Source organism: Podarcis raffonei, chromosome 1 (genome assembly GCF_027172205.1).
Source record: "Podarcis raffonei isolate rPodRaf1 chromosome 1, rPodRaf1.pri, whole genome shotgun sequence".
Classification (NCBI taxonomy): domain Eukaryota; kingdom Metazoa; phylum Chordata; class Lepidosauria; order Squamata; family Lacertidae; genus Podarcis; species Podarcis raffonei.
Genome location: NC_070602.1, coordinates 68,370,088 through 68,397,931, shown reverse-complemented (window position 1 = coordinate 68,397,931; position 27,844 = coordinate 68,370,088). Strand labels below are relative to the sequence as shown.

General features: G+C 42.3%; 1 protein-coding gene across 5 annotated transcripts in view; it reads left to right on the top strand.

The window, feature by feature from the left end:
* Positions 1-920: 920 nt before the first annotated feature.
* Positions 921-27,844, top strand: part of AMPD3 (adenosine monophosphate deaminase 3) — a 33,552-nt gene continuing 6,628 nt past the window's right edge. Inside the window, exons 1-11 of one of the 5 annotated variants that reach the window (XM_053391279.1) lie at positions 921-1,310; positions 7,662-7,887; positions 8,042-8,237; positions 10,353-10,518; positions 11,709-11,928; positions 12,601-12,730; positions 20,071-20,265; positions 20,538-20,669; positions 21,290-21,453; positions 24,013-24,139; positions 26,931-27,094. In XM_053391279.1, the coding sequence (XP_053247254.1) occupies positions 1,238-1,310; positions 7,662-7,887; positions 8,042-8,237; positions 10,353-10,518; positions 11,709-11,928; positions 12,601-12,730; positions 20,071-20,265; positions 20,538-20,669; positions 21,290-21,453; positions 24,013-24,139; positions 26,931-27,094 (1,793 nt within the window). In that variant the 5' untranslated portion in view covers positions 921-1,237. The other 4 variants (XM_053391288.1, XM_053391306.1, XM_053391296.1 and 1 more) reach the window with 4 other exon arrangements.

Sequence of the window (27,844 nt, the reverse complement as noted above, 5' to 3'; positions counted from 1 at the left end):
TGCCTCTCACGGCTTAGAGACTGGGGTGGTGTGTGACGATATTTTCTGTGTACTGTTAGTTCTATGATATAATATAGAATCTACACTATACAGAGTTCTTGTTTTATAAATGAATGGAACTTGCTGTCCCAGATCACGCTGCCCCCTCCTGCTCCAGCAACCCTTGAACACATAATAGCAAGGAATTCAATCTCACACCCACCCAAAGTTAAGGTAGTGTAAATCCAACTTATGTCAACAGAAGAGCTATGTGCATGTTTAAATCTCTCCTGGTGAAATCAATGGGCTTTAAAAAACGTTCCGCTTTGTCTGGATCGGGCCCAATAACGGCAAGTTACTCTTGCCTAATGTTTCCTCAAGGAGTTTTGGATGGGTTTCAGCTAAATCATGATAACGTTTATTACGACGCTAACACAGCATTGTGCGGAAGGATGCGGTCTAACCACCTTCCTGCGGCAATAGGAAGCCTTTCTCTGGACGCGAGCCAGAGCCATCGCTTTCGGGTTGCCTTTGCCCGCAGCGCGCTTCAGCTCCCGTCCCGATATGTGGACGGTGACTCACAAGCAGCAAGTCCCACAGAGTTTACTTTGCAAGTCCTGTTGGCCTCAAAGGGTCTTACTTCAGAGCAGATCCCGACAGAATTGCACTGTTATTTGCTCCTCCATAAACGTGCACACGATTGCCGCCTCAGGGCTAGGGTGGCCCCGAAGCAAAAGACGAAAAAAGGCTCCTGCACCTTTAACAGACGCGCAGACTTTTTTGCCGAAGAAGTTTCTTTTTCGCCACAACTAATTAAAGGCGCAGGAACCTATTTCGCCTTCGCACGTCGCAACTTGGCGCTTGAATTCAAAGAAAGTGACGCGCGTCAGGCTTCCTTGAATTCAATGGTCAGGCAAGCGACGCCACACGCTCCCATGTTGACGCTCCGCGTTGGTTATCTGCCCGCAAACAGCGAGAGCGTCTGGGCCGAGGAATCTCTTTTCCTCTGGCTGCGAGACTTTCGGTGTCTGCAGCCGTGCAGGGCGCTGATAAGCGGGGCACTCAGGAGACAGGCGCCCTCTCGGCGCAACCTCGGGGAGACACACGCTACTGCAGCCCAGGTTACGAAGCTCCTCGGCCGGGAAGGGCAGCTTGCCCGCAAGGCGTGCCTGCGCGGCCTGGCGCCCTCTCTCCACCAGAGGGACTGAGCCGGCGGCGCTTGGTAACCTGAGCCCTCCTCTTCCTTGGGAGAAGTTTCATGCTGGCGCTGGAGAGGCTCGAGGAGGAGCTGCCACTCCTGTTGCTGCCGCGAGAGCGAGGCGGGGAGAAAGGTGGGTGCCCGGGAACTGGCTACCGCTCGACTTTTTCCTGATAGACCATCCAGCCAAGGACACCCCACAGAGGTAGATTCGGCGCAGCTACGCCTTGTGTGTCTGTAAATTGCGTCTTCGCGCTCGCTCTCTCCCCCTTCCACTCAGTGCGCAGGGCAAAATAGGACGACGGAGGGGAGTTTCAGCGCTGGGTGAGCATCCCGGGTGAAGCAGCTCCGAGAGGCGCGGGAAGAGAAAATGGGGCGCCCCCCGGGAGGGGGGATGCGAAGCGGAGAGGAGACGAGGCAGCCCGTCCTGCGCCTCCGCGGGAAAGGCGCGCGCTAGCGGGGAGCAGATGGCGCCTGCTCTCGCCAAGGATGGGGCCGCCTTTGCCCAGGCAGGAAGCAAAACGTTTCGCCCCCGTCAGGTTGAAGCCTGACCCCTCTTCCCACCCTCGCCGCCCAGTCCCTCCCGGGCTGGGGAGATGACCCCCATCCCAGAACAGGGGCGGGCGGAGCGGGCAGCGGGCATTGCGCGGCCGGCCTCACTGCCTGCCTGTGCTCACTGCGGGAGCTGCAGAGCGCAGCGGGAGTGCGGCAGCAGCAGCTGCTGGCTCCGGCGGCTCCTCCCTCTTCTGCTTTCTCCTCCGGCCAGCCGGCGACTGACTCCTGTCCGCTCTGGCTGGGGGAAAGAAGGCTCCTTGCCTGCCGCCCGCGCCGGCGAGGCTCGGCGAGCGTCTGCCATGACTTTCCCCGGGGCGCTAGGTAAGTGGCGGCTGCTTTCCAAGCAGGAAGTGAACGGGGCGGGCATGCAAGAGCTGACCTTGCCGGGTAGCAGCGGGTTGCAGCCGCCGCCAGAGCCGGAAGAAGCTGGGCTGGCACCTGCAGCAGAGCTGCTCGGCCGGGGAGAGCAGCCTGTATCCTTGGCTCCCATCACTAGGAGGAAGACCCGTCGCCTTCCCTCCTAGCTCCATCGGTTCCACGTCCTCCCTGCTTTCTTCGCCACAGCAGAATAAGACTCATTTTCATGGCATGCGCTCATGAAATATTCAGGATCCCCCATAGCTGGGTTCCTGAATCAATCTTCTGAAAGAGGAAGAGCGAGAACAGATCCTGAAGAGGTTGATTGAGGGCAAGTTATTTACTTATCCTGGCCCCCCCCCAAAAATCCCGAACAGAAACGGTATACTAATACTTCATTTTTATTTTTAAAAGACCCATTCTGGAAACTTCAGGTTAATGCACTGACTCATTTAGTTCCCACGGTTTCCAGTTGTAGCTTTGGCCTTATTCATCTTGTTGCTCTGCTTCTCCCCTCCCAAAACAGAGCAAGCCATTTTGGGATTTGGAAATCATAGTAAGTTTCTGGATTTTGCTAGTTTGGTAAGAGCACATAAACTGATGTGCAGGGACATCACCTTAGCCTAGTTCGCTCCTTGATTCTTGAGTACTGCAGAGAGCTAGCCTTGCATGTTTAATTTATTGTATATCGCCTAGAGAATTTATATGGTGAGGCAACTAATAAATGTCAAAAATAAATAAGTGTTCACTGAATTCAAATAATAAATTAATAAATGTATTTATTACCTGCCCTTCATACTAAGATGCCAGGGCAGGTCACTACAATTTAAAATGCAACCTTCCAAACAGTTTGAAATAAATTACAATTACAAGAATAGGGTGGGTCTTAAAAAAGTACATTGCAAGTGTCAAAGGCCAGGGTTAAGAGACTGCATAGTGAAGGTGTCAGGCACTCCTCTGGGGATAGAGTTCCACAGTTTATGGGATGGCTCAGAGAACACCCTCACCTGGATCACACACACCACCTCTCTAAGGGTGCTGGAAGTACCAAGAGGGAACTCTCTGCTGATCTTAATACCCAAGAGGTTATGTAGGGAAGGATGTGGTCTTTCAGTTATTTGGGGTCTAAGTCTTTAGGGCTTTAAACATTTCATGAGCATCTGTGCCCAGAAACAAACTGGCAACCAATTCAGCTGTTTTAGAACAGGGATTTAGATGAGATACTAATGGAACCCAAGGCTGTAATCCAGCTGCTGCATTTTAGAACATTTGAAGTTTCTGAGTCATCTTGAAGGGCAGCCCCACACTGAGCGCACCACCATAGTGCAGCCTGGAAGTTACCAGAGCATGGAGTACAGTAGCCAAAGAATTTTTGTCCAGAAAGAGCCATAGCTGCCAAACTGTAGCTGTAGCTGAAAAAAATGTACTCCTAGTCACACCTTCCAGAAGTGTGCAAGCCCATCCAGAACAGTCAGTCCACCCCCCCCCCCGCATCCTGGACTTGAGAACTCAGGACATGAAACACATCTGTCTTTTCAGGATTCAAGTTTAGTTAATTGGTCCACATCCAGCCCACTGCTGCCCACAAGAACTGGTCTTAACACCTTAACTGCCTCTCCCAATTCTGATGGAACAGAGAGAGTGAGAGCTGGGTCTTGTCTGCATAATGATGATACCTCACTCCAGATATCTTGATAGTATATCCCAGGTGCTTTGTATAGGTATTAAATAGCAGGAGGACAAGATGGAACCCCTCCCAGGTCTCACAACTCTGTCTGAATCTGTGCAATTCTGCCCCTCTAGTGTCTCAGTGTTGTTACAGCAGACCTCCAAATGTGTCAGAGTGCTAGTCTCTTGGCCAGATAAGAAAAGCCCATTCACCGCTTGGAAAAGCTCAGCTACATAGCTACTTGTTGATGCACTGGTGGCAGAGAAGTAAAGTGTTTTTTTGCCACTGCTATGAGGAAACTAGTGTTTGTTCAGGGTTGGGTTAGGATTTGCATCACCTGCACTCTTACCTACCAACACTGCTTCATTTCATGCTGGTTACTAGAATACCAAGGCAACCTAAGTGCTCCACAGAAATGGTGAGGGCACCCAGGAATGGTTGTGTCAATGGCTCTCTGCATTTCACCATTCCATAGTGAGATGAGAGCCTCATTAGGAGTACCAGCCATGTCAGCTGGAAAATCCCCCCAAGTATTCAGGTTTCCATAAATCTCCAAGGGTGGGGAATCTCACACCTTGCAGAGTGGAGTAGCTGGGTTCAGCTTTAGCAATGGTAAGAGGACATGGATTTCTTTATCCCTACTTTCTTGCTTAAAGGAATGCAGGCTGAGACCTTGGATGGATAGTGGCAAAATAAATATTTATTTTAGTCTACAGCAGGGGTGGGGAATCTGTGGTCCTCCAGATGTTGGATTCCAGCTCCCATCAGACCCAACCAGATGGGCTGATGGTCAGGGATGATGGGTGTTGTCCCACAGGTTGCCCATTTTGAAAAGACTTCCTGGGACACTCAAGACCTTTGGTCTGAGCAATAAAAGACACCACATGTGTTACAAGACTTGATTGTTCTTGGTGGATAGTTATAGACCTGGACTTAGACCTTGTACAATATGTTGGTTACAATAGACTTAGCAGAAAAGCCAGTTAGAAACCTTGTTGCAGAGACCAAAAAAAGGGGGAGGAAGGGAAGGGAAACATCCTGTGCAGTACAAAGAAATGGGAATGTTGAAATACTTTGGCACCTTATTTATTAGCAATCACTAGAATATATCAACATGTAATGTTTGAAATTGTTCTTAGACTGAAAATAAATCATTTCCCAAGCAGCCATCACAGCTAGTAGCTATTAATAGAAGATTGTTTCCCATTTAATAACAAGCTCAGATGAGTTGGAAAGTGGAGTCATGCATGTAGGAATAGCATCACATAAAGACTGTTCCAAGTTACACAACTTTTGGGAATGATTTTGTTTTCAGGATAAATGTTTTCTTCCTCGTAATCAAAGCAACGCTGATTGCCTGGGTAAGGCTCCTAATAATGCTAAGCCCTTAAAAACCCTTTGATTTCAACAGGAGATATTTCAACACATGCTTTAACACTTTCACTGAAATTAATAGGACTTTAAAGTGGTTAGAGTTCAGCCATGCCTTTGGCTTTGAAACCTGGGATAAATTTAGAATTCAATGCCCAAACCTACATTTCCACACAGGGTTTTTAAAAATAGTTTATTGGTTCATGAACATTTTTAGCAGGTGTTAATAGAAACTTTGGCTTCATGTAGTAACTGACAAGTACAAGGAATTTCAGATGCATTTAAAAAATTGAAACTAAATATTGCAAGGTTATATTCCAGAGTAAATATTATATAGCTTATTTAAGAAGAATGGTTGATAAAAAATGGACTTTAAAAAGGAATGTTAAGGAGTTTTCTTTGTTACTTAAATTAAAGCTATTCATGAATGAAGGTTGTTTTGGTTTATATAGAGAATGCAGTAAATATCTTATGGGGGAGGGAAAGCGTTTTAAAATTACTATTAATGCTGATCTTTCTCTTTCCCCACATAGAGTTTAAAGACAGAATATAATCTTAGAGATTCAGTTTAAACACTCTTCCTCTTATAAACACAAATTATCCCATTGCAAAATTGTTTGACATTTATGATAGAAAAATGGTATGAATTAGAATGATGAATATTTGCTATCATTTGAAACTTTCAACTGTTTGGCTGTGAAAGAATGCTAGGAGGGCACTTGAAATAATAAATAAACAATTTATTAATTATATTTTGCTCTTTTACAGTCACAACCAGAGTGGCTAGCTGCATATATAAAATTCAACCATAAAATACAACTAAGTTGGTTTTCCTTAAATCAAACACAGATTTTAAAACACAAGATACAATTCAGACTGAAACTCAGGCAGTAACAAAATTAAACAGGACTTCAAAAGATTAAAGACCTGGAGTGAAAGAGATGCTTTCAAATTCTGTTAAATGATGTCTGTACTGGGGGGACTGATGCAGCTCAGTTGAAATAATGTCCCAGAGCTGTATTGGCACAATTTAAATGGCACTGTTTCTCATGCTGTCTCATGATGACATGGAAGTGGTACCTCTGAAGCTGATGCCAAGGGCCAGGTAGCTCATAAATGGAATTCAGTGGTCCTTAATACAATCTTAAGACAATCTGGTTGTAGACCAGGGTGGCCCTATTTTTAATACCAAGTGGATCACAAGACTACTTTGACACAGAAGCCATGCCACACCCTGCCTTGTCACCCAAGCGAGGAGCTGGGTTTTGGTAAGGAGGCTTGAGGCTCTGGCAGGTTCCTAGAGCTCTACCACCTTCTTCACAAAGCTGTTCTAAGTCCTAAGCACAGAGGTGCACAATACAAGGAAAGATGAATCGGCATTAATCCTTAAACCTGTTGAAATCAGTGCAATTACTCATGTCTGATCAAGGATAAATCTAGTTAAGTTCAATGGGGCGGGCTTCCAGGTAGGTCTAATCCTATGCCACTTACTTGGGGGTAAGCCCTACTGAACTCAGACTTATTTCTGACATGTATTAGGTTTGCATTGCTGCATGCCACATACGGCCGATAGTAGATGCAATTTAACGTTGACCTGTCCAGTTGAGCTTCATTTATTTCAATAGGACTGAGATGTGCCTAAGACATGCTGGATTGCATTCATTATTTCTAAGTTTTACTAGTTTCCGGTGGATATTGCACCAATTCACACAGCCAAATGGTTGAGAAAATACTGTGCATCTAAATTCAATACAGCATAAGTCAAAGCAATCACTGCTCACCCCAAAGCTACAGTGCCCTCCCAGAGCTGCTAAAAGTGAGTTGAGTGGTGCTGTGGTAATTGTGGATGGAGTTGTGAGATGGGTGCTTAATGAAGGAATCATTCAACCACTTCATCACACATTATACTTCGTATAAATAAGCTAAATTTGTGTTCTTTGTTTAGTCAGCCCAATTCATGAAAATTGACTTGTGCTTCAGTAATTGCCACAATCTAAAACTGTGCTGTCTTGTTTTATGTGCCCAGTGAGTCTTCTATTTTCCTCCGTTGACAGCAGCCTGCCACACGGTTTGAAATGCCTATTTTGTAACTCTGGGAAGTTTCAAATGTGATTTCTAGGGCTGATGTTTGGAAAGAGTGAGAAACTCACAGTGCTTTACACTTGCACACAGCTAATGACGCTTATTTAAAAAAATGCATTCAAAATGTTTAGGATTGGAGTATAGTGACCATAGGCATCAGAATCAAAACTAGAAAATTTGAAATACATCATGCAGGAGTGAGTAGAGCATTTCTTCATCTGATTTTGAAAATTCTTGTTGAGTAGTCCTAAGCTCCAAAACTGGTATTGCCATATAAGAAAATTCTTGCTCTGGTGACTGTTAAAAGAACATAGTGTTCACTGTAAATCATTACAGTGGTGTAAAATTGCACAAATTTTAAATGACTCTAGGATTAACTAAAAGACAGTGGTTTATTTTTGATAACTAACTGTAACATGTAGCCTATAATTGCATATTTTCCCCCCTTAGCTGAGATGCCCAGACAGTTCCCAAAGCTAAACCTCTCTGAGGTTGATGAGTCGGTGCGGCTTCTAGCCGAAAAGGTTTTTGCCAAAGTTCTTCGAGAAGAAGACAGCAAAGATGCCTTGTCACTATTCACAGTGCCTGAGGATTGCCCTATTGGGCAACAAGAGGCGAAAGAAAGAGAGCTGCAGAAGGAGATGGCAGAGCAACAGTCATTGGAAACAGCGAAAAGGTTTGTTCAATGACAATGCAGAAGTAACTTAAAGTCTTTAGTTAATATGCATAATGGCAGGACATTTTTGAAGTAAAATTTAACCATAAAGCTGATTTTGTTGATCTCGAGATGTGTCTTACTCACTTACGTGTTGTTTACTATGGAAACTTAGGAAGAAAAGTTTCAAGATGATTCGGTCCCAGTCCTTGTCGCTGCAAATTCCACCACAAGAAGTGAGAGCTCTGTCGGACACCCCAGTTGTGTCTCCTCCTACTCCAGTGCTTCCAGGTTCTTTGCAACCCACCCAAAGGATGTATGATGTACCAGAATTTCAAAGAGTTACAATTAGTGGGGATTACTGTGCTGGGGTAAGGAATCAGTCAATTTTTCCTTTTTTAGAGAGAGAGAAAAGGGGGAAAATGTTAACTGTTGTATGCTTGTGTAATGTGAAATTAAATTGTTCTTTTATAAAGCTTATATTTGCCTAGTTACTCTAGAGATTGTATTCCAGGGCTAGAGAACCTCTAGCCTGCCAACCCCCTATTCTTTGGCAACTGTAAAGCCATTTTGACCCAGCCATGCTCACCTGACCTCCACCTGTCATCCGTTGTGGGGCAGGTAAACCTGGCTCTGCTGAAAGGGGTTTGAAGGCACAACTGATGGGCAGTGCCTGCAGAGGGCTTTGCAGGCACTGCCAACCAGCTGATCATTGGGTCTTTCATACAGATGTGAAGGCCCAGAAACCAACATTTTCCTTCAATTCTCTTACCTCCCCATTCTTTTTCTGGGCCTTCACATCTCTGGTCTTGCAGAGCACTTTACAGTGGGCTTTGCAAAGCACTCAGACTGGTTTCAGAATGTGCAGGCAAAAAGAGGATCACCTGGCAGCATTGTGATCTCAGGTGACTAACAAATAGTCACCCAACTCACCTGTCAGATTTGGCCCACAGGTGGTAGGCAAGATAACAGTATTGCTGGTTAGTCAAATTCAGTTCCCCACCCTTCTCTGTTCAGTAGACATGTAACACTTGTCTTGTCAATTAACAAAAACACAATACAGTATTACCATCTTGCTTTGGAATACAGATGCAAGTTATTACCTGTGTCGGATGTAAGATAAAAAATGACCTGCACAGGGATCAGAGGAGGCCATTATTCTCTCATCCTCTTTTCCTCCTGGCCTTCAGTTAGGGGCACAAAGAGCTGAGCAGATTATAACATGCCCAAATAATTACCTGGAATAGGAGGCCCATGCATACCTTCCACGGTGACTTCCATATTCCATTTGTGCAGGTAGGCGGTTTCTTCTTGGTGTATATGTAGCCGGTGCACGTGTGAAGCAGCACTTGGCTCTCCAACTTCAGATAATGATCAAACATGTTGACATGAACATGTATTGCTACCTGGCAGAGAGCTGAGGTAAAGGGGTTCTCTTATCCCAAGTGAGATCTCTTCCAGCAAGTGTTGTACATCCTGTCTGATCACATTGCTATCATTTCCAAAACTACTATATACAGGTAACTCACATCTTACACGAGGGTTTCAGGGGGCCACAAATAAATGCAAAAACACATAAAGCAAGGAACCCCTGGAACTGCCTACCCAACCCGCTGCAAGGTGGAAAAGGGCTGCTCACCTGGCTTTGGGAAGGCGGCGCGAAGGCTCTGGGATGCTACCGGAGCACGCTTGCTCCGCCTTCCTGAAGTTGAGTAAGCCTGTGCTTGTAGCTATGTGTGAGTGGGTTTTGCCCACTCTCCATTTATTTATTCCCATCAACCCCCTCCATTCATAGCTGCAAATATGTAGGTAAAAGAAGCGTAAGATGCGAGTTACGTATATGTCCAGGGTGCTGGTAACCTGGGTTAATGTACATACTTTCTTAAAAGCTTCAAGATGCAGCTAAAGTTCACCATTACATTACTGATCTATGTAGGGAAGTATTAAGACACAGGTGGAACTGTGCATGAAGTATTTACATGTTATCATAAGAAGCCTTTTGCTTCATCTGGAGGTAAATGCATGAAGAATTTTGATTGACAATATAGGGTAGATTTGACTGTTTCTATAATGGTTTGGTTCACTGGTCTGCCTAGATGAAATCCTAATGACATTTGTAGGCTATATTGAAATCTCTAGGTTTTAATGCCTGTCACTGAGATGGTAAATATTAAACAATTTTACTTCACGATACAAGTGGAGGCTGCCACAATTGAATGCTCATCCAAATACAGATTGTCTTCAACATAGTTAATAAGATTTCAGAGAACAGTCTCCTCCATGTTGTACTAGTTTTCTGTGGGTAGAGAATTCTTGTGTATAGAGGAACACCAACTTACAATCTACAGTGGTACGACCAACACATTGATTTATTGCTTCAGTGAGAAGTAGGCCTAGCTGTCAAGCAAATGTGTTTCGGATTAGTGTTTACAGTAGCATTAAAAACCCCCAACTCTAGTGGTTAATTGTATAATTTCTCCCTTCAGGTTACTGTTGATGATTATGAGCAGGCTGCCAAGAATTTGGCAAAAGCTCTCCTTATTAGAGAGAAGTATTGTCGCCTTGCTTACCATCGCTTTCCAAGGACAACAGCCCAATATTTATGCAGTATGAGAAATGAACAATGGAAAGATGAAGATGAAGTACTTCCAGGTAAATTAGCTGCAGTTTTTTTAAAGGTTTTGGTGCATGAAAACCTAAGAGATGATTAACTTTTACTGTTCTTAATATGCCCACTTGATCAATATTCTGGTAATAGTATTACTTCCAGCCTTGCATTAGGTTTTACTCTAATAAATGTGTTGCCATTTTGTTCTTAAAGAGTAAATAATCACATAAAGATATAGGGACAGTGCAGTTCTGTGCAATATATTCACTGCTGCTCAGAAAAATGCTAGTCAAGTCCATACACTATGCTTGGTGGCAAATTAGCAATGCACTTTCAATATTTAATTGGAGGTTCAGCAACCATCACTCCAATAGGAAACATTGTTAGTTGAACTAATCACCCACAGCATTATACAAGTAAGTCAGTTCCTCTTGCAGCTTTGCTAGATGGGGTTTCCCCCAACCCTTGTTTTTGAGGAATGGTGAAAGTGGGGATTAGCTTGTAACCCTGTTCAGATATGAACAGGGATTTGCACACCCAGCTTTCACGTTTAGCACGCTCTATCCTTCTTGAACATATTGGCTTCAGCCCTATGCAACTCTGCAAATTTGGGCCACAAAAATTCTTCCCTCTCAGCAGCGCAAACATTAAATCACGGGTGGACAACTTGTGGCAACCCCAGATGTTTTTGAATTTCAACTCCCATCAGCCCCAGCCAGTATGGCCAATGGTTACTGTAGGTGTAGTCTGGCAATATTTGGAGGGGTCACTAATTGTACGCCCTATACTTAAGACTGCAGAGATTTTACAGAGCGTATTTTGATTTGCATCCCAATTCAAAATGTTTATGTTGGTGTATCAGCCCCATGTATAATATCACCTTTTTTCATACTTTGCTTGGATAGCTTTCATATAACACATTCTGAACTTCTGGATTTTGGGCCATGGATGCAGTTTGGTCCATGGTAAAGAACATTGCCATAAATATCAAATATCACTGAAATAAATGGTTAAGCATGAGTTGGGTTTCACTCCATGTTTTCAGGCTGATAGGTACCATAGTACCATGTTGCATAGAGTTAAGATGACGTTCATGTGACAGTAGGTAGCCTATATAGCACTTCATGATTTTCATAAGTCTATTACTGCTTTTTTGTTGTTGGAATATTGTGAATAGAAACAATACTGTATTTTGAATGATGACAGAAATTTATTGATTCGGACATTTTTATAGATTTTCATCCACCCCCAAAAGACCTGCAGGACCTTTACAATCTTGATGATTCTCCAGGGAACCTGGATTATGTTGTAAAGATGAAGGCAGGCATTTTCTTCGTTTATGAGAGCAAAGAAATGATGGAAGCTGATGAGCCGTGGAACTTGCCTTATCCTGATCTTCAGACTTACACCCTTGACCTCAGTCATGTGCTGGCTCTCATTGCAGATGGCCCAACGTATGGCTTTGTTTAACTTTGAGAATTCCCTAATGCTAGCCTATTGTATGCTTCAACAGTTGCGTTGCTGCTATGAGTGTCAAACCTATTATGTTAAATGATGTTCCCGGACATACAGTGTTAACCGGGGGTGGGGGGGACCTCAGACCCAGGGGTAATCTGTGATCTTCCAGAACTCTCTGTCTGGTCCTTGGACTTGTCTCCAGGCCACACCCACTTCCCAGCTACAGTCCTTCTCCTGAGGTCATGCCTTTCTCTAGCCTGACTTTGCATATTCCTTGAGTGTTTTTTGTTGTTTGAAAGGTGCCCTTGATCTCTGATATTGACTTTTGGTTGTCTGTGTGAAGGACAAAGAAAGAGGGTCTCGCTTTAGTAAATGTGTTTAGGATTGCAGCGGTGAGGTAGTATTAATAGTCTGAATCTCTCAAATGTGGGATTGGAACAGGGTTGATCAGTGGCAGTGCTTGGCCTACAGCTCCAGTATTTTGTAACACCTTTAAGAAGAAGAAAAAGTTGCATTTTTAATTCTAAAGTGGATATCTGATTCCTGCATTGCAGGGGGTTGACCTAGATGACTCTTTGGGTCCCTTTCCAATTCTATGATTATTTAAGTAAAAGCATTCTCATTTGCTGTCGGATGATACTTAAGGTATGGTATTTCCTTTTCCGCAGAAAAACATACTGCCATAAGCGGCTCAACTTTCTAGGATCTAAGTTTGGTTTACATGAGATGTTAAATGAAATGTCTGAACTTAAAGAACTCAAGAGTAATCCTCATCGGGATTTTTACAATGTGAGAAAGGTAAGTACGAAAAAGATTGGTCTGTGATTTATTCTAATCAGTGCCACTTTTTAGAAGCATTTGATGTTAAGTTGAATTAAATATTATGGAAAACATTATTTCATCTTGCAGCAGTATGATTCATAATAGTATGATATGAGTAAGGAACAGCAAGAAATGTTGCAAGAAATAGCCAAAGCAGAGAGGGTTGAGCTGCTTGGTCAAAGGATGAGATACAAAAATAATCAAAATCTGAATTGCTGACTTTGAGAAAAGAAAGAATGTATAAATGAAATAGGGGATGGGAGAACCAGTTTGGAACGATAATGCTACTAAAAGAAAATCCTATGCCTATTGGATTGTCTGCCTTTAAAAATAGTTCAGAGAAACCACCTTCAATGTCAGATGACATGGTGTGCTATTACATGGATTTTGACAGTCAACAGCCTAAGAATGTCTGGCAAAAAGATTGCATGTTCTTAGTAGGGGCATAATGACCTTCCTTAGGCGAGGATGGCATAAACATTACCCTCATAGAATTAACTCTGCCTTCTTCCGGCTTGTTAAGGGCTTGCTGTGAACTAAGAATCTCAACAGCCAGAAGTGTTGCTTAATTATTGCCATATAACATGTCTTGGCTGTGAATGGGTGGCAGCTTTGCCGAGAATTGAAAGCAGCACAGTAGAGATGAAGTAGTATATGTCTGGTTTCGCAGGGCTTTTTTGTTTTAATCTTAGCGATTATTAATACAAAGATTTAATACTTAAACACTTTCTGTAGATAATGCAACCACACTCCTCTCCAGACTTTATACAGTCCAGGCTAGGCACAATGTGAGTTCCTAAAAACAGCAGCTGAATTCTGCTATTAGTAAGTCATAAATTAAGACTTTAATTTTTATTGTTTTATTCTATTGATGCACTGGACTCATAAGTTTGTAAATGTATAGTATGAGTAAGGGTTTGTGTGGGACTTCAAAATATGTGCTAGTTTAAAGGGATGTATTCTCACTAAGAATAAAATGTTTCCTGCTATCTAGCTGGCACAGATCCCTCAACCAAAAAATTCTTCATTTGCATGCCCTTTTCTGATCTACAGTACTAATCATTCAGGGCATAACTCCACATGGTTGATGAAGTTGGTTAGAAAAATAATTTTAGAGAAGAAAGAAACACTGAAAAGTAAAGGAAAACTTAGTCTTCCAGGCCCTTAAGAGCTGTTCTTTTCATGGCGGTGTCCATAAATTAATACTTTTATTAGATGACACTGTGGTGAAACTATGGAGAATGTTGAATAGTGCATATGCATTAGTTTATACAGCCCTGTGTTAATGTAAACACAGAAAAATATATTTATGTACAGCATATTGTGATATAATGAACTTTTTTTTTTACAGTGCAGAGTCAGTATATAGTTATATTGCTTCTGTTCTCTGGTTTCAAAATAGGTTGTGTAAGAAAAGAAGTCATTCCTGGAAAGCGTGATTAAGGCAGTAAACAGAACAGGTTGAAGCTTTTCCAAGTGAACTGCCAATGTCCCCAGATTCATTGGAAGTACTTATTCAATTATTTATTTACAGTAAAGTCTTGCAAAAACAACACACACTATGACAACCCCCTCCAAAAGAAAAAAAAAGAGACCCTTAGAGGAAATCAGTGTTGTGCTCTTCTAATTGTTCAATGAGTGCAAGCATTTTGGCTTGCCATCTGGAATGATTGCCCCTGTCCTCCTCCTCAGGTCTTAAGAGAACCCTAGAGGAATAACAGGGGAGGGGGGGACAAAATAGGGGGAAAACATCCAACTTACAACTACGCTCCACCTTTACAACATGTGTGCTACTGACTCTCAAACTTCGGGATTGTCGGAATAATATGCAACAAAAATTTAATCAATTTGCATCATGCAACTCAAATTGGGTCCACTAGACCCAGAATTTTAAAACAATGTGGACTAAAGTCACTTCTGGGGCCCCTTCAGGATTAGGGGCGCCAAAGCTTAAGATTCATTAGTTTCATAGTAAATCCACACCGGCAACACCCCTCATTCCTGGAACAGAGGGGTGTCACAGTACAGAGCAACTGGAGGGGCACAAGTTCCCAACTCTTGTTTTTAAAAAATTGAAGCTGAAGCCATTTTAAGCTTTCAAGATCCGAAGTTTTGTAAACTGCTTCTGCTATTAGGCTAATATCTTATGATGCCCTAAGGTGGAAAAACCAGTAGTGTTTATAGTGAGAGGCTATGAAAGGAAAGTGCTGGACAGACATAGATCATAATTCTGAACAGGGTGACCAAGACCCTTCTGTCAATGTAATTATCACTGATCTAAATATGGAATATTTATCTATCTTGGTGACAGGTTTAATAGAGACGTGTTCATAAGAGTATCAAATGACACCTGTGTCATTGAAATGGTGGAAGGTGTCAAAATCATTCAGTGTGCTTGAAAGCTTAGCTTGGGTTGGAGAGATGTAAAGTGCTCGTTTATAAGATTGTCCTGTAGGTAGATTGCTGGAAGCCACAGGGAAGGAGATTGCTGTTGCACTTAGTTCCTGCTTGTGTGCTTCCCACAGGCATCTAGCCAGCCACTGTGAGAAAATTATGAGGAAAAGAATAAGATGGCAGGAAAAATATATTAGTGTGATGCACCTCTGTTTCAGTTGCTTGCAGCATACCCTCCAACATGTTGAATCCCAAAACCGGGATGTGCCTCCTCTTGTTTGTGCTCCCTTGCGAGTCACGTGAACCACACAAGATCACAGAGCCTTAAAGACGAGCATTTTTCAGGGCTGTGCTCTCGTGGTGCCCAAAAACGTGTATTTGGGGGCATCTCACTTTTTTCAAGGTGAGATCTCGCCTGCGAAATCACGTGAACAAATATATATGTATCTCTGTAGTAACTTTGCTAGGGTGCGCAGGAAGGAATATGTATAAATATCTTGGAATCTTGAATTAGACAATAGTCTGAAAAATATAGAAAGGCAGGATAAATTTTATTTAGTAAAAATTGTTTTAATAAATAAATACATTTCTGTTAAGAGGAAATGTTATCTGAGGACAGGTTCAGATAACTATAATGGACTTAAGATGACTATGGCAGGCAAAAAATAATTGGCCACACAGCCTTCCAGATCTTGTAAGGGTATAGTTCCGGTATATATTGTTTTTCTGCCTAAAAATTATACCCTTAGCTCAGACTTCATCCTCCTCTAATAACATTAAATGTGCCAAAGTAAACTTCATTTTGCATGTTTAATGGCTGCACAATTTTGAATGAACAGTGATTTTGTGATTAAATATCCTTGTGTTAGTAGATGTTTTAAGCATCTGTTTTAATACAGCTGTTGATGAAACTCTCTAGGTTTTAGTGGAAGTTGTTACAAAGCACATTTAATAGAAAATTAAAGACTAAATCCAGTTATGAATTATGTACAATGATCATAAGAACCAAAGGTTAATGGCATGTAGCCTGACTCTGCTTTTTGGTGAAACTGATTTGCAAAGCTGATTTTAAATTATGATGGTGAATAATAAGTGTGCGCTAATGAACTGTCTGTTTATAGAATGCTAATCAGTTACATGGCATTTACTACCTTCTGAAAACTCCAGGAGCTTCAAAAACTGGTTTTAAGCTCAAGAGTACATTATGACCTTTAGATAACATGCTGCTCTGTGTGGCTTAACATTTTATTAGGTACACTTGTGGAGATGGTGATGCAGTAATGAGATCCCATTGGAAAAGTAGTGTTCTAAGAAAATGGTAATAGCTAGGCATTTTCTTTTACTCAGAAGTACGTTCCTTGTGTTTTGTGGGATTCCGTGGAAAAGCAGGAAATTTGTCAATAACATGGAACTTCTGTTTGTGATATGTGATGGCTCATTCACACATGCAGTAAGTTTGGAACCAGCTCACAATTGTGGGACAGAAGTAGCTTACCATTGCTTCTGCTAGGACAAATTAATTTCCAGTGATCTTTCCTTCCTCATTGTATAAACCAGGTATGGGGGCCCTTTGGCCCTGAAGATGTTGCTGAATTATAGCTCCCTTCAGCCATAGCAAATGCGGCTGATGGCCAGGGATTGTGCGAGTTGCAGTTCAGCAACATCTTCAGGCCAAAGGATCTCCACACCTGGTACAGAATTATTAGTGTTGCCTTCTTGGATCTCTGCATTGAGGCCAGAACTGCAAAATGAGCTGTTGAATGTGAGGCATTTCCCCCCTCCTCAGTATAAACATCTTGCAGGTGTTATGAAGATTCTGTTCCTTTTCATGGAGCAAGTTTGACTTGGTCGGGGTGTGTGTGTGTGGAATTATTAAATACAGTGGTACCTCTGGTTACGAACTTAATTCATTCCGGAGGTCCATTCTTAACCTGATGTACCACTTTAGCTAATGGGGCCTCCCGCTGCTGCCGTGCGATTTTTGTTCTCATCTTGAGGTAAAGTTCTTAACCTGAGGTACTACTTCCAGGTTAGCAGAGTCTGTAACCTGAAGTGTTTGTGGCCTGAGGTGTTTGTAACCCGAGGTACCACTGTATGCAGTCATTTCCATTTAACATCCTGATAAAGACTAAATGTACTCTCTGTAATTTGCATACTCAAGCTATTGCTGCCCGTTCTCACTTTCTTCTATGGAGCTGATTATGATTATCAACAATGTATAAGACATCAGGTATGAGACTGCTCCTCCATGAAAGCCCTCATTGAGTTGGGTGTTCTTAAAAAAACCCATGACCCTCGTGCTTGCTATAAATAAATATTATATCATTTACAGAGCCAAATACACTGTGGCTGAAACTTCCAGCAAAATCATCACAATATTGTTATTAGATTTACTACCCATTCTTCACCAAAAGGTCCCAGGGTGGGTTACAGCAATATAAATACAGTATTAAAAACAGTTGCACACAAATTACAATAACAGCTAGAGTGAAGGTGCCAGACATGCTTCTGTGGGGAGGGGCTACCACAGAAAATGCCACTTCCTAGGTCAGCCCCCTGCCCAATGTCTGAGGGCAATGCAACTACCAAGAGAGCCCCTTCTGCTGGGTGATTGCTTTTGTTTTGTTATCATGGCAGGATCTGGGCCAGGTATCTCACTCATGCTTAGCTGTCATTCTGTTTTGTACTTAGTGTAGCTTGTTGTACCTTGAATTGTAATCAGACATTCTCTACTAAAAGTATTAATATCTTTTGTGATGTATGTAGATAGTCCTCCAGGCTAAGAAGTTGTCAGGATAGAGTGCCTCACAGATGATTTCAACTGTTTGTTGGATTGCTACCTATTGTTTGTCTCATTGAGTCTGCAGAGTGGAAAACATATCTTTTAAATAGAACTTGCTTTAGCTTAAGAGCATGGGCAAGAGAAAGGTGTTGACAGTACTTTCCTGTCACTTCAGGGAGTCTGAATAAATTCCACCTTAGAGCTGAAATTAATACTGGCTTCTTGAATTTCACCTTTCCAGCAAAGGGGTTTATCTAGACTCCACTTTAGTGGTGAAGGGAGCACTCGTTACACACCTGGTGATAATGTGCAACATTTTGCCTAAGGTCTGTGGCAAACACTGCCAAGAGCTGGAATTGACATTGAAAAACATTGAAAACATTTCCCCCCTCACTCCTGCAGAAGTAGTTTAGAGAAACCTCTTTGCCCTGGAAGTGAAATTGACATTGGAGGCAATAAAACTGAGAGGTTGCAGAGATGAGGAGAAATCGTGTCAATTTCATCTTTCCTTTTCCCCATCTTTGAAGTCCTTGTAATACAATTCTCAGAGCCTTAGCAGATGCTACACACCCAGTTTTTTCCTTCTGTCCTTTCTGCTGCTACTGAGAGATTGTTTTTTTCTCATGGAAACAGGAGCATTCCATCAGTCCCTAGGGAAACAAGACAAATGAAGATGTTAAAATGTGAAATACTGTACCTTACTGAATAAAAATAAATAAAATGCAATGAATTGTGTAACATAATTAAATTCACTACTACTACTAATAATAATAATTTGATTGTTTATACCCTGCCCATCTGGCTGGATTTCCCCAGCCACTCCTTAGTATGTTTTGTATTACTATTTAAAGTATTGCAACGCAATGATGTAGCTTCAGGATCATAACAGTGGATGACTTCACCACTATTCTATTAGCATAATTGTGACAGACATCTTCACTAGAGGTCAGGGATAGGCTGAGAAACGGGAAGTAAAATCAGGTCAAAATAAGACATATTTGACATGAAAGGGGGTGGGAACAGAATAACACATTTGGAAAGAAAATATGTATAAATGCAAAGTCACACCAGGAGGGTCTGTGCAGAATGCATACATAATGACTTAGATCCAAGGGACTGCACAAGGGGTGGTGGAATTCTCTGATTTCTGGTGAATTCTCCCTCCTGCTGCAGCCTCCTACTTAACATGCATTATGTTTCAGAATAGCTTCCCAATTTTCAGGAGTAGATTTTCATGAGGCACAGCAGGCTGCAGGGGCAAGGAGGAGATGGAAAAGTCCATTCTGTGAATGGGTCTCTACTCACAAAATGAACATTCACTAACTGTAATGCGGGGACGCGGGTGGCGCTGCGGGTAAAACCTCAGCGCCTAGGGCTTGCCGATCACATGGTCGGTGGTTCGAATCCCCGTGGCAGGGTGAGCTCCCGTCTTTCGGTCCCAGCTCCTGCCCACCTAGCAGTTCGAAAGCACCCTTAAAGTGCAAGTAGATAAATAGGTACTGCTTTCTAGCGGGAAGGTAAACGGCGTTTCCGTGTGCTGCACTGGTGCTGGCTCACCAGAGCAGCTTCATCACGCTGGCCATGTGACCCGGAAGTGTCTCCGGACAGCGCTGGCCCCTGGCCTCTTAAGTGAGATGGGCGTACAACCCTAGAGTCGGACACGACTGGCCCGTACGGGCAGGGGTACCTTTACCTTTTAACTGTAATGCAGGTGAATGAATATGTGTTGTGTCTCACAAGCATGTTGAATTCCAAATGAACATCTTACAACTAGTAGGACTCTTATCCTTAATAGCTTTGACTATACATGTATTCAGAATAGGTTTCCTCCTTTTCTTTTAAGAAGTAACATCTGACCAGAGCCTGAGGACTACCGGTACATTTGACAAGACAATGGGAGTTTTGTGATCCATAGATTACATTGTTGGTGAAAGGGGAGTTCAACCATGTAAGAATATTCTTCCTCACTCCCAAAAGCTGATACCTGATGACTCTTGTCGTTGCTGAAGTTAGTGCTTCATAGCACACTGAGAGAAAGGTGCTCAATATCTCTCAAATTACCTGCTGTGCCAGATGGCTAATAGTAAAATATGCATGCTTGATGTCAGCTGAGCCAGAATAATCTTGTTTGTGATTTCAGGTTGACACCCATATCCATGCTGCTGCCTGTATGAACCAGAAACATTTGCTGAGGTTCATTAAACACACATACCAAACAGAGCCAAACAGGATAGTGGGAGAGAAAAAAGGCAAGAAGTTAACTTTAAAGCAGGTGTTTGAAAATCTCAACATGGATCCCTATGACCTCACTGTAGACTCACTAGATGTCCATGCAGTAAGTACATTTTGACCAGTAGATGAAATTGAATATGGAGATCAGGATTTTGTACTTGAGCCATGTATGGAGGGAGAAGATTACTCTCTTGGTTTTTGTGATATATATTTTTTGTTACTTAAAGAATGCTTTAGTTAAGAATATATATTGACATTTTGATATTTTACAAGTAGATGTAAATAAATATATTGCAATAATATGACTTAACAATATGTGAGTTGTTAAAAACTGATACTCAGTTTATTGAATACACATTTCCCCTCTTATCTCAGGATCGCCAGACATTTCACCGATTTGATAAATTCAACTCCAAATATAATCCAGTTGGTGCAAGTGAGCTGAGGGACTTGTACTTGAAAACAGAGAACTATATTGGTGGTGAATATTTTGCTCGTATGGTGAAGGTAGGCAGATTTTGAATCCTTTCAGTCCCTGTGTCTCTTAGTGTCTTGTAAAAACACTAGTAATGTGAAATATGCTAATTGCAGCATATGCTGCTGAGCCAATGAGGTGCTGAATCCTGAAAGCAACTGAACTCCTCATAGAACACAAGATGTCTTGTGTGACAGACATGTACATCTGTATAAGCTAGATGTGCTCTAAAGTTGCAAGGTTTTCTGCTCACCCTTTTTCACAGGAACTGTGGTATAGAGATGTGTGTGTGAAGTTAGGAATGTACTAAAGGGCTTTTCAAAGCTGGTAACTTTACTATTTTTTTCTGCAGTGCATCACAAAAAGGGTGTTTAAGAGGTGTACAAGTCCCATTCTTTGTGTGGTTTGGGGGCTGTTGTTTGACCAAGTTAGAAAAAAATGTCAGTGGACATGAATAAATTTGTAAACATGCATCAGGGTTCTCTGGATCCTGCACAAATATATTTGGGGGGGGGGGACTGCACAAAACATGGCTAACACTCTAGATCATTGATTTCAATGGACATATTTCCAAATTAAGATCTGTGTGTAAAGCTTTTGTGATTATGTGTTGCTCCTGGCAGAAATGTAATAATGGCTTGGTTTTGAATAGGAAGTTGCCCGTGAACTGGAAGAAAGTAAATACCAGTACACAGAACCTCGGCTGTCCATTTATGGACGTTCTCCAGATGAATGGCCAAATTTAGCTAAGTGGTTCATCAGGCACAAAGTTTACTCACCGCACATGCGTTGGATGATTCAGGTCCCTAGAATATAGTAAGTATCTTTGTGTCATTGTTTTTTAGCCTTATGGGTGCACTTTTTCTCTATCTGAATCGTGTTTTTTTCCTTGCAAGCATTACTTCATCATGTAATTACTTTCTCAAAAATAATGAGGAAGTCTGATCTAATCTTCTCTCTTCTCCTGTTGTAATGCAAACAGCCTTGCCCCATGGCAGCTACCACAGTATCCTGTGTGAAGCAAAGAGGACAAAACTGGACAACTCAATTTCACTTTTTTCTATCAGTTGAAATACATGTTACCTTAAATCAAGTGGGGAACCTGCAGCCCTCGGCCTTATTTGTAAGGAGAGGTGAAAAGGGAGTGGAACTGAGAATGAATGGAGTAATAGAAAATCAAGGGATGAGGGAGTTACTGCACAGGGCCAGCCCTACCATTGCACAGTGAGGAAACTGCCTTGGGTAGTTAATTTTGAGTGTTATTACTGTATCTTTACTCCTGTAGAAGAAGTGTTGGTGGTCTTTTCTGTCTCAGGCACCAAAACAACTTGACCCCATTGATTTGGGGTTTCATTTGCTATTCTGCCTTGGGTACCAAAATATATTGGGATGGCCTTAGGCCTGCACTCGATCAGTTCAGGCCCCTGATGAGCAATTTGTCCCTTTTCCTGTCAGCCACTTGGGTGGCACTGCAAGGGGTGGAGAGAGAGGAAGGGGGTATTTGAGAGAGAGAAAAGGGAGAGGCTCTGAATCAGCCCACCAGCAGTTCCTGCCCAATCTATTGGCATGCAGTCTTTTACAGGAAAAAGTCGTTCCTCACCTTGCACTTTGTTACATGGCTGCCCATGCCCCATTCTTTCTCTCATTAATGTTTAGGTAGAGGAAGATACATGATGTGACATTGTATTTCTGTACAAGTGTTAGCTGGTTGAACAGAGCAGGAGGGGGCGAGGTAGAGAAATGTTGTCTTTGGTCACATCTTTTGTACACAGCTTTGAGGGTGTGTTTTTTTTTTTTTTACAATCAAGCAGTGTATCACTTTTATGAAACCAACATCACATGTAAATATCACTGTTGTGTAAGCTGCAGAGACATGTTTAAAAGCCAAACAGCACATTGCCTTAAATGTGGGGCTGCTGCTACACCCCCCCAAACTTCATTTGGTACATCTACTTGAAGTAGATGCAGCTTAGCTGGGTGGTGGCTGGGCTAAGCTTGTACTCTAGGTACGCTGAGCCTGTGTGCAATGGCCAGCACCACCCTGTTAATGATGCTGGCACTGTCTCTGATGTACATATATCAGGGCAGGACTGGCGCCATTAACAGGGTAGGACTGGCTTGTATGCACATGCTGAATGACCTGGGAGCTTCTGCTTGGCTCCACAGCCTCCCCTGCCAGGCTAGTACATGTTTGGAGGCCCAATGGCGCCCCTCAACCTTTGCTGGGTCTGCTTTTAAGGCTGAACTGAAAACATGCTTAAAATGATGTAAAATATCAACTGCAATCCTCTGTAATTTTTGTGATTGTTTAATCAAAATGCGCTTCAAACTAGCAATGGGAATTGGTCTACATATCAGACTAAATGCAAGCTGAAAATATAGATAAATAATTTTCATACAAGTCTTTTAGTGTGATAGGGAACTAAGGCTGGCATACTTTTAACTATAAATTTTGCATCTGCAAGTACGGTATCTAAGACATGATTATTTGCTAGAGATTATGATACATGGCCAACATGCATTGACTGGGGAGCTAAATAATGAGTCCACAAGGCACTTCAAGTCCCCATAAATCACATTACTCATTAGGAAGCAGGTTGCTATCATTAGTTTTTCTACTCAGCATAATGCAAACAAGTATGCATGCTGCATTAGTCACTCAAATTGAAGCTCTCATTAGGAGAGATTTCAGGACTGAATTTTGAGACAATATATTTTGTTTCGGGGCAGGTTTGTAGAGGAAACTAATTCTCATCAGGTAATTACTAGGTAATGTTATTGATTGATATTTGAGTTTAAATCTTCCTTGCTTATAATAAAGAATTAAAAATATGACAGGTCAGTTAAAGCATAAGCTGTGTGTGTGTGTGTGTGTGTTTACACACACACACATATACATACACACACACACACACACACACACACACACACACACACATATATACATGCACACATACTGTATGTAAACATTAAGGAAAATGCAAGTTTAGTTGTTAATGTGCTTAACATCTGGCCATTGTGCACTTTCCCTGGGCCTTGTGGAGAATGTGCACATAATCCATCCATGAAGAGGAAATTATGTACATAATATACATAATCCTCAACAGGCCTTGGGAAATATTGGCTGGATTTTGTACATTCTCCAGCCATTCTGCATAATCCCCACATGCTTTGGGGAATAGGCATATCTTAACTGCATTCTGTACATTTACCAGGCATTATACCCATCCCTTGGTCAGTATACTTGGTCTCTAAGAATCATGCCTTTTTTCTAAGCAAATAAACCATAAATAAATAAATAAATTAAATAAATAAATCTTAAATAAATAAATAAATTTTAAATAAATATATATTTAAGATTCTTGTTTCTTTCAGTGATATTTTTAGGTCAAAAAAGATTCTGCCTAGCTTTGGCAAAATGCTAGAGAACATCTTCTTACCTCTGTTTGAGGCAACTATCAACCCATTGGAACATAAAGAGCTGCACCTCTTCCTTAAATATGTAAGTATGTGGATGGCCCTTCTTCAGGGCTGCATGTATCAAGTCGTTTTATGATCACACTGCATGCCTTCATTTTGTATTGGGTGCAGAATTAATTGTTCCAAAACCCATAACTTTTTGTTTTGTTCTCTCTCCCTGCTTCTAAAAGGAAGTTTCTCATCCTTAAAACTGCAATGTTTTGGAAATACTCGGTGGGATGAAAACTCAAAGAGCCACAGAGACAGGGGTCTGAGCAAGGCTCCTGGTGAACAGGTCACCCATGTTCTGCATACTGCTTTGGCCTGCCCCGGGGATAGCAAAAACAAAATAAATTATGCAAAATGAGCACAAGTTGCATAATTTATACAGGTTGCCAAATTCAGTTTCTATCTTGGTGCAGAATTTCAGCTGCTTCGGCACAAAGTTCTGGTTTTTCTTTTGTGTATGTCATTAAGGACACCTGCCCCTTCTCTGCCTTGCTCCAAAATCTCTTACCACTAAGTGCAAGAGCCTCTACAAGAGCCACAGGCTCATATCAGTAGGATTTGAGTGTGTTACTACTGTGTTTAGCCATTTCCCCACAACTATGTGCCAGTCAGGTGTTGGAATTCAGTTCAGTCCCCCATCCGCTGATTAGGTACCTGCAGTTGTCAAAGCTGCCACCGCCTGCTGATTGAGACTGTGTGCACATTTCCTAATAATACTGTGGTACCTTGGTTTGCAACCGTTTTGGATTACAACTGTTTTGGATTACAACCCTTTTTTGGGGGGAGGCCCCATTGGCAAAAGCTCACCTTGGGTTACAACCTGTTTTGGTTTACAACCGGACCTCCGGAACGGATTATGATTGTAAACCAAGGTACCACTGTACAGTAACAGCAACCTCTTCTGCTGTTCTGGCGCAGCTCCCTCTGCTGGCGAAAACTTTAAAATGTTTCAAGTTTTATGATTCTACCATCTTTGGTGTGAACACTGACACATGAGTGTCACAGAGCTGTTGTGGGCCCTGTGGCTGTGAAAGAGGTGTTTGCTTCTAGAACATGCAGCTCTGCCTTGATTGGCTGGCCTGAATGTTCAGGGCCTCTCCTAGTGTGGCATGGAGAGTGCTGCTCTTATCCATGCGAAAGCTACATCAGAAGCTGGAGACCTTACGGAAGGAGATTACAAGTGTGGCTTTTCCCTACTTCACTGCTGCCCCAGTTTCCAGGAGGGCTAATACTGGTGTCAGGAGGAGGTGCTACTGCATGGGCTTCTATGTGCCATGTTAGGTACTGCTGATATTATATGCCTGGTACAGGAATGCTACAGGCCTCTTCCATGAAAGTGATGTGAGAAGAAGCCGCCCAGGATACCACCAGAAGAACAGTCCTTGTGGCAGGTGAACTTAGGCAGTTTGTGAGGTCTGGCTGAGGTGGAGTTGCGGCAGGTGTCAACACCTGTATATTATTATTCATATGTTTGTTTGTTTGTTGCATTTCTATCGCACCTTTACCCCCATGGAGCTCAAGCCAGTTTACATAGTTTTCTTGCTCCTCATTAATCCCCACAACTACCTTGTGAGGGAGATAGATTCAGGTAGGTAGCCATGTTGGTCTGACGCAGTTGATATATATATATATATAATTGTCCAGTAGCACCTTAGAGACCAACTAAGTTTGTTCTTGGTATAAGCTTTCGTGTGCATGCACACTTCTTCAGATACTTCTGTTTCAGTGCATCTGAAGAAGTGTGCATGCGCGCGAAAGCTTATACCAAGAAAAAACTTAGTTGGTCTCTAAGGTGCTACTGGACATTTTTCTTGTGAGGGAGGTTAGGCTGAGAGGTAGTGACTGGCCCAAGGTCACCCAGCAAACTTCATAGCCAAGTGAGGAATCAAACCCTGGTCTCCCAAGTACTAGTCCAGCACTCTAACCACTGCATTGCCACTGGCCCCACATGTAAAATTCCACTCTTCCTCCTTTCAGTAGGCAAGTCTTCCCCAACCTGGTGCTCTCCAGATGCTTCAAACTGCAATTCCCATCATCCCTGACCTCTAGCCAGCCTGGCTGGGGCTGATGAGAGTCCATCATCTGGAGAGCCATGTGTTCCACACCTCTTCTGTAGAGTCTGCAATGCTTTAGCGGTGCAGTGGGTTTAAGGAAGACTGCAGTAGAACTTTTTCATCACATACCCAAAGTGTTTTCTTGCTCAGCAGCCGTCAGTCTTGTGACGTGGGAGTTTGGGAAACGTTCAGCATAATGACACCCTGGGCATGAAGAACATTCTATTAAAATAAATAGTACCCAGGTGCAGTGGGGACTCTATTTTTAGTAGCCATTTTCATTGACAGCAACATTTCTTTTGTAAACATGCACATTCTGCTCTGTAGAAATATTAACGACACTACTTAAGCTAGTCCAATGCCAGTTTTATATGGCTGGAAGCTGAACTGTTTCTGAGTAAGCCATTACAATTTGGGCTTTGGGTTCAGCTGTGATTCAGACTATTCTGGTTCACAGTTTAAACCAATAAATTCCCCACCCTATCACAAAAAGTATAATGATTATGTTTCTTGGCTGTAGTTTAACTATTGAGGGTACACACTTCAGTAGGTAGTGTTTGATTGTGTGGAATGTCTTCTGCCTTTGCTATCTGGAAGGAAAAGGGAAAATTGTGGAATTTCTGGCCTAAGATACAAGCATCAACAACTGAGTGCCCACTCCCTGTAGTAGTGACTTGCCATGCAGACAACTAGCCAAGCCCTGACTTTATATATATATGTGTTCATGCTGAAGTTGATTCACACACACATCTGTTTTTGTTGGATTCCTAGGTGACAGGGTTTGATAGTGTGGATGATGAATCCAAGCATAGTGACCACATGTTCTCTGACAAGAGCCCCAACCCTGATAACTGGACTAGTGAAAAAAATCCTCCATATAGCTATTACTTGTACTACATGTACATAAACATCATGGTTCTGAACAACCTTAGAAAGTAAGTAGCAGCGTTTTATATCTTCTTATCTCTGCATCTTTAGTAGAAAGATATAACATGGAATTTGAAGCATATCTTATATGAGACTAACATTGTCAACTTAAATGTAAGTGTTTTTATGATCTCCTTTCTAGAGCTGCCCCCCCCCGCAAACGCCCATTCCTGATTCTGCGGCTTTTTAAAGACCACCAATTCAGTCTAAAAGGAGGAAATGATTGTGCAAAACAGCACTTACAGAAATATCCGTCAGGTTAGGGTTGCACATTTTGTAGCCCTGCGTGGCAGCTTCTGTAACAGGGCTGATCATCTGTGGGCCAGTAGAAAAGGTTGAATCCAGCTCTTCTGTTCCTGCTCCTGTCATCTAGGCAGACAATCAGTACTATTGAAGAAACTAACCAGGACTGCACATTCACAGCTCTGGCCCTAGTGTCAGACTTTGCAGTCTGAGGAAGTATGAAAGAGCATATTTTTGTACGTGTAGCGTCTCTTGTTGGCTAGGGATGAAAAGTGTTTTTTTAAGAGACCGGTAGACAATCTCATAGACCAGGAGCAGCTAACTTGAGGCCTGTAGGCTTGCCCATATCTGGCCCACCCGATAGGTTTTTTGCAGCCCCCAAGACCTGTCCGTACTTGTACTCCTTTTCTTTTATTAAAAAAACACAGTAAAATAGAGTGCTTGTTTTTTTAAAGTATTGACTTCTGCTTTGTGCCCCCACTGCAATACTGTGATTTCAAAAGGCTTTTCCTGCC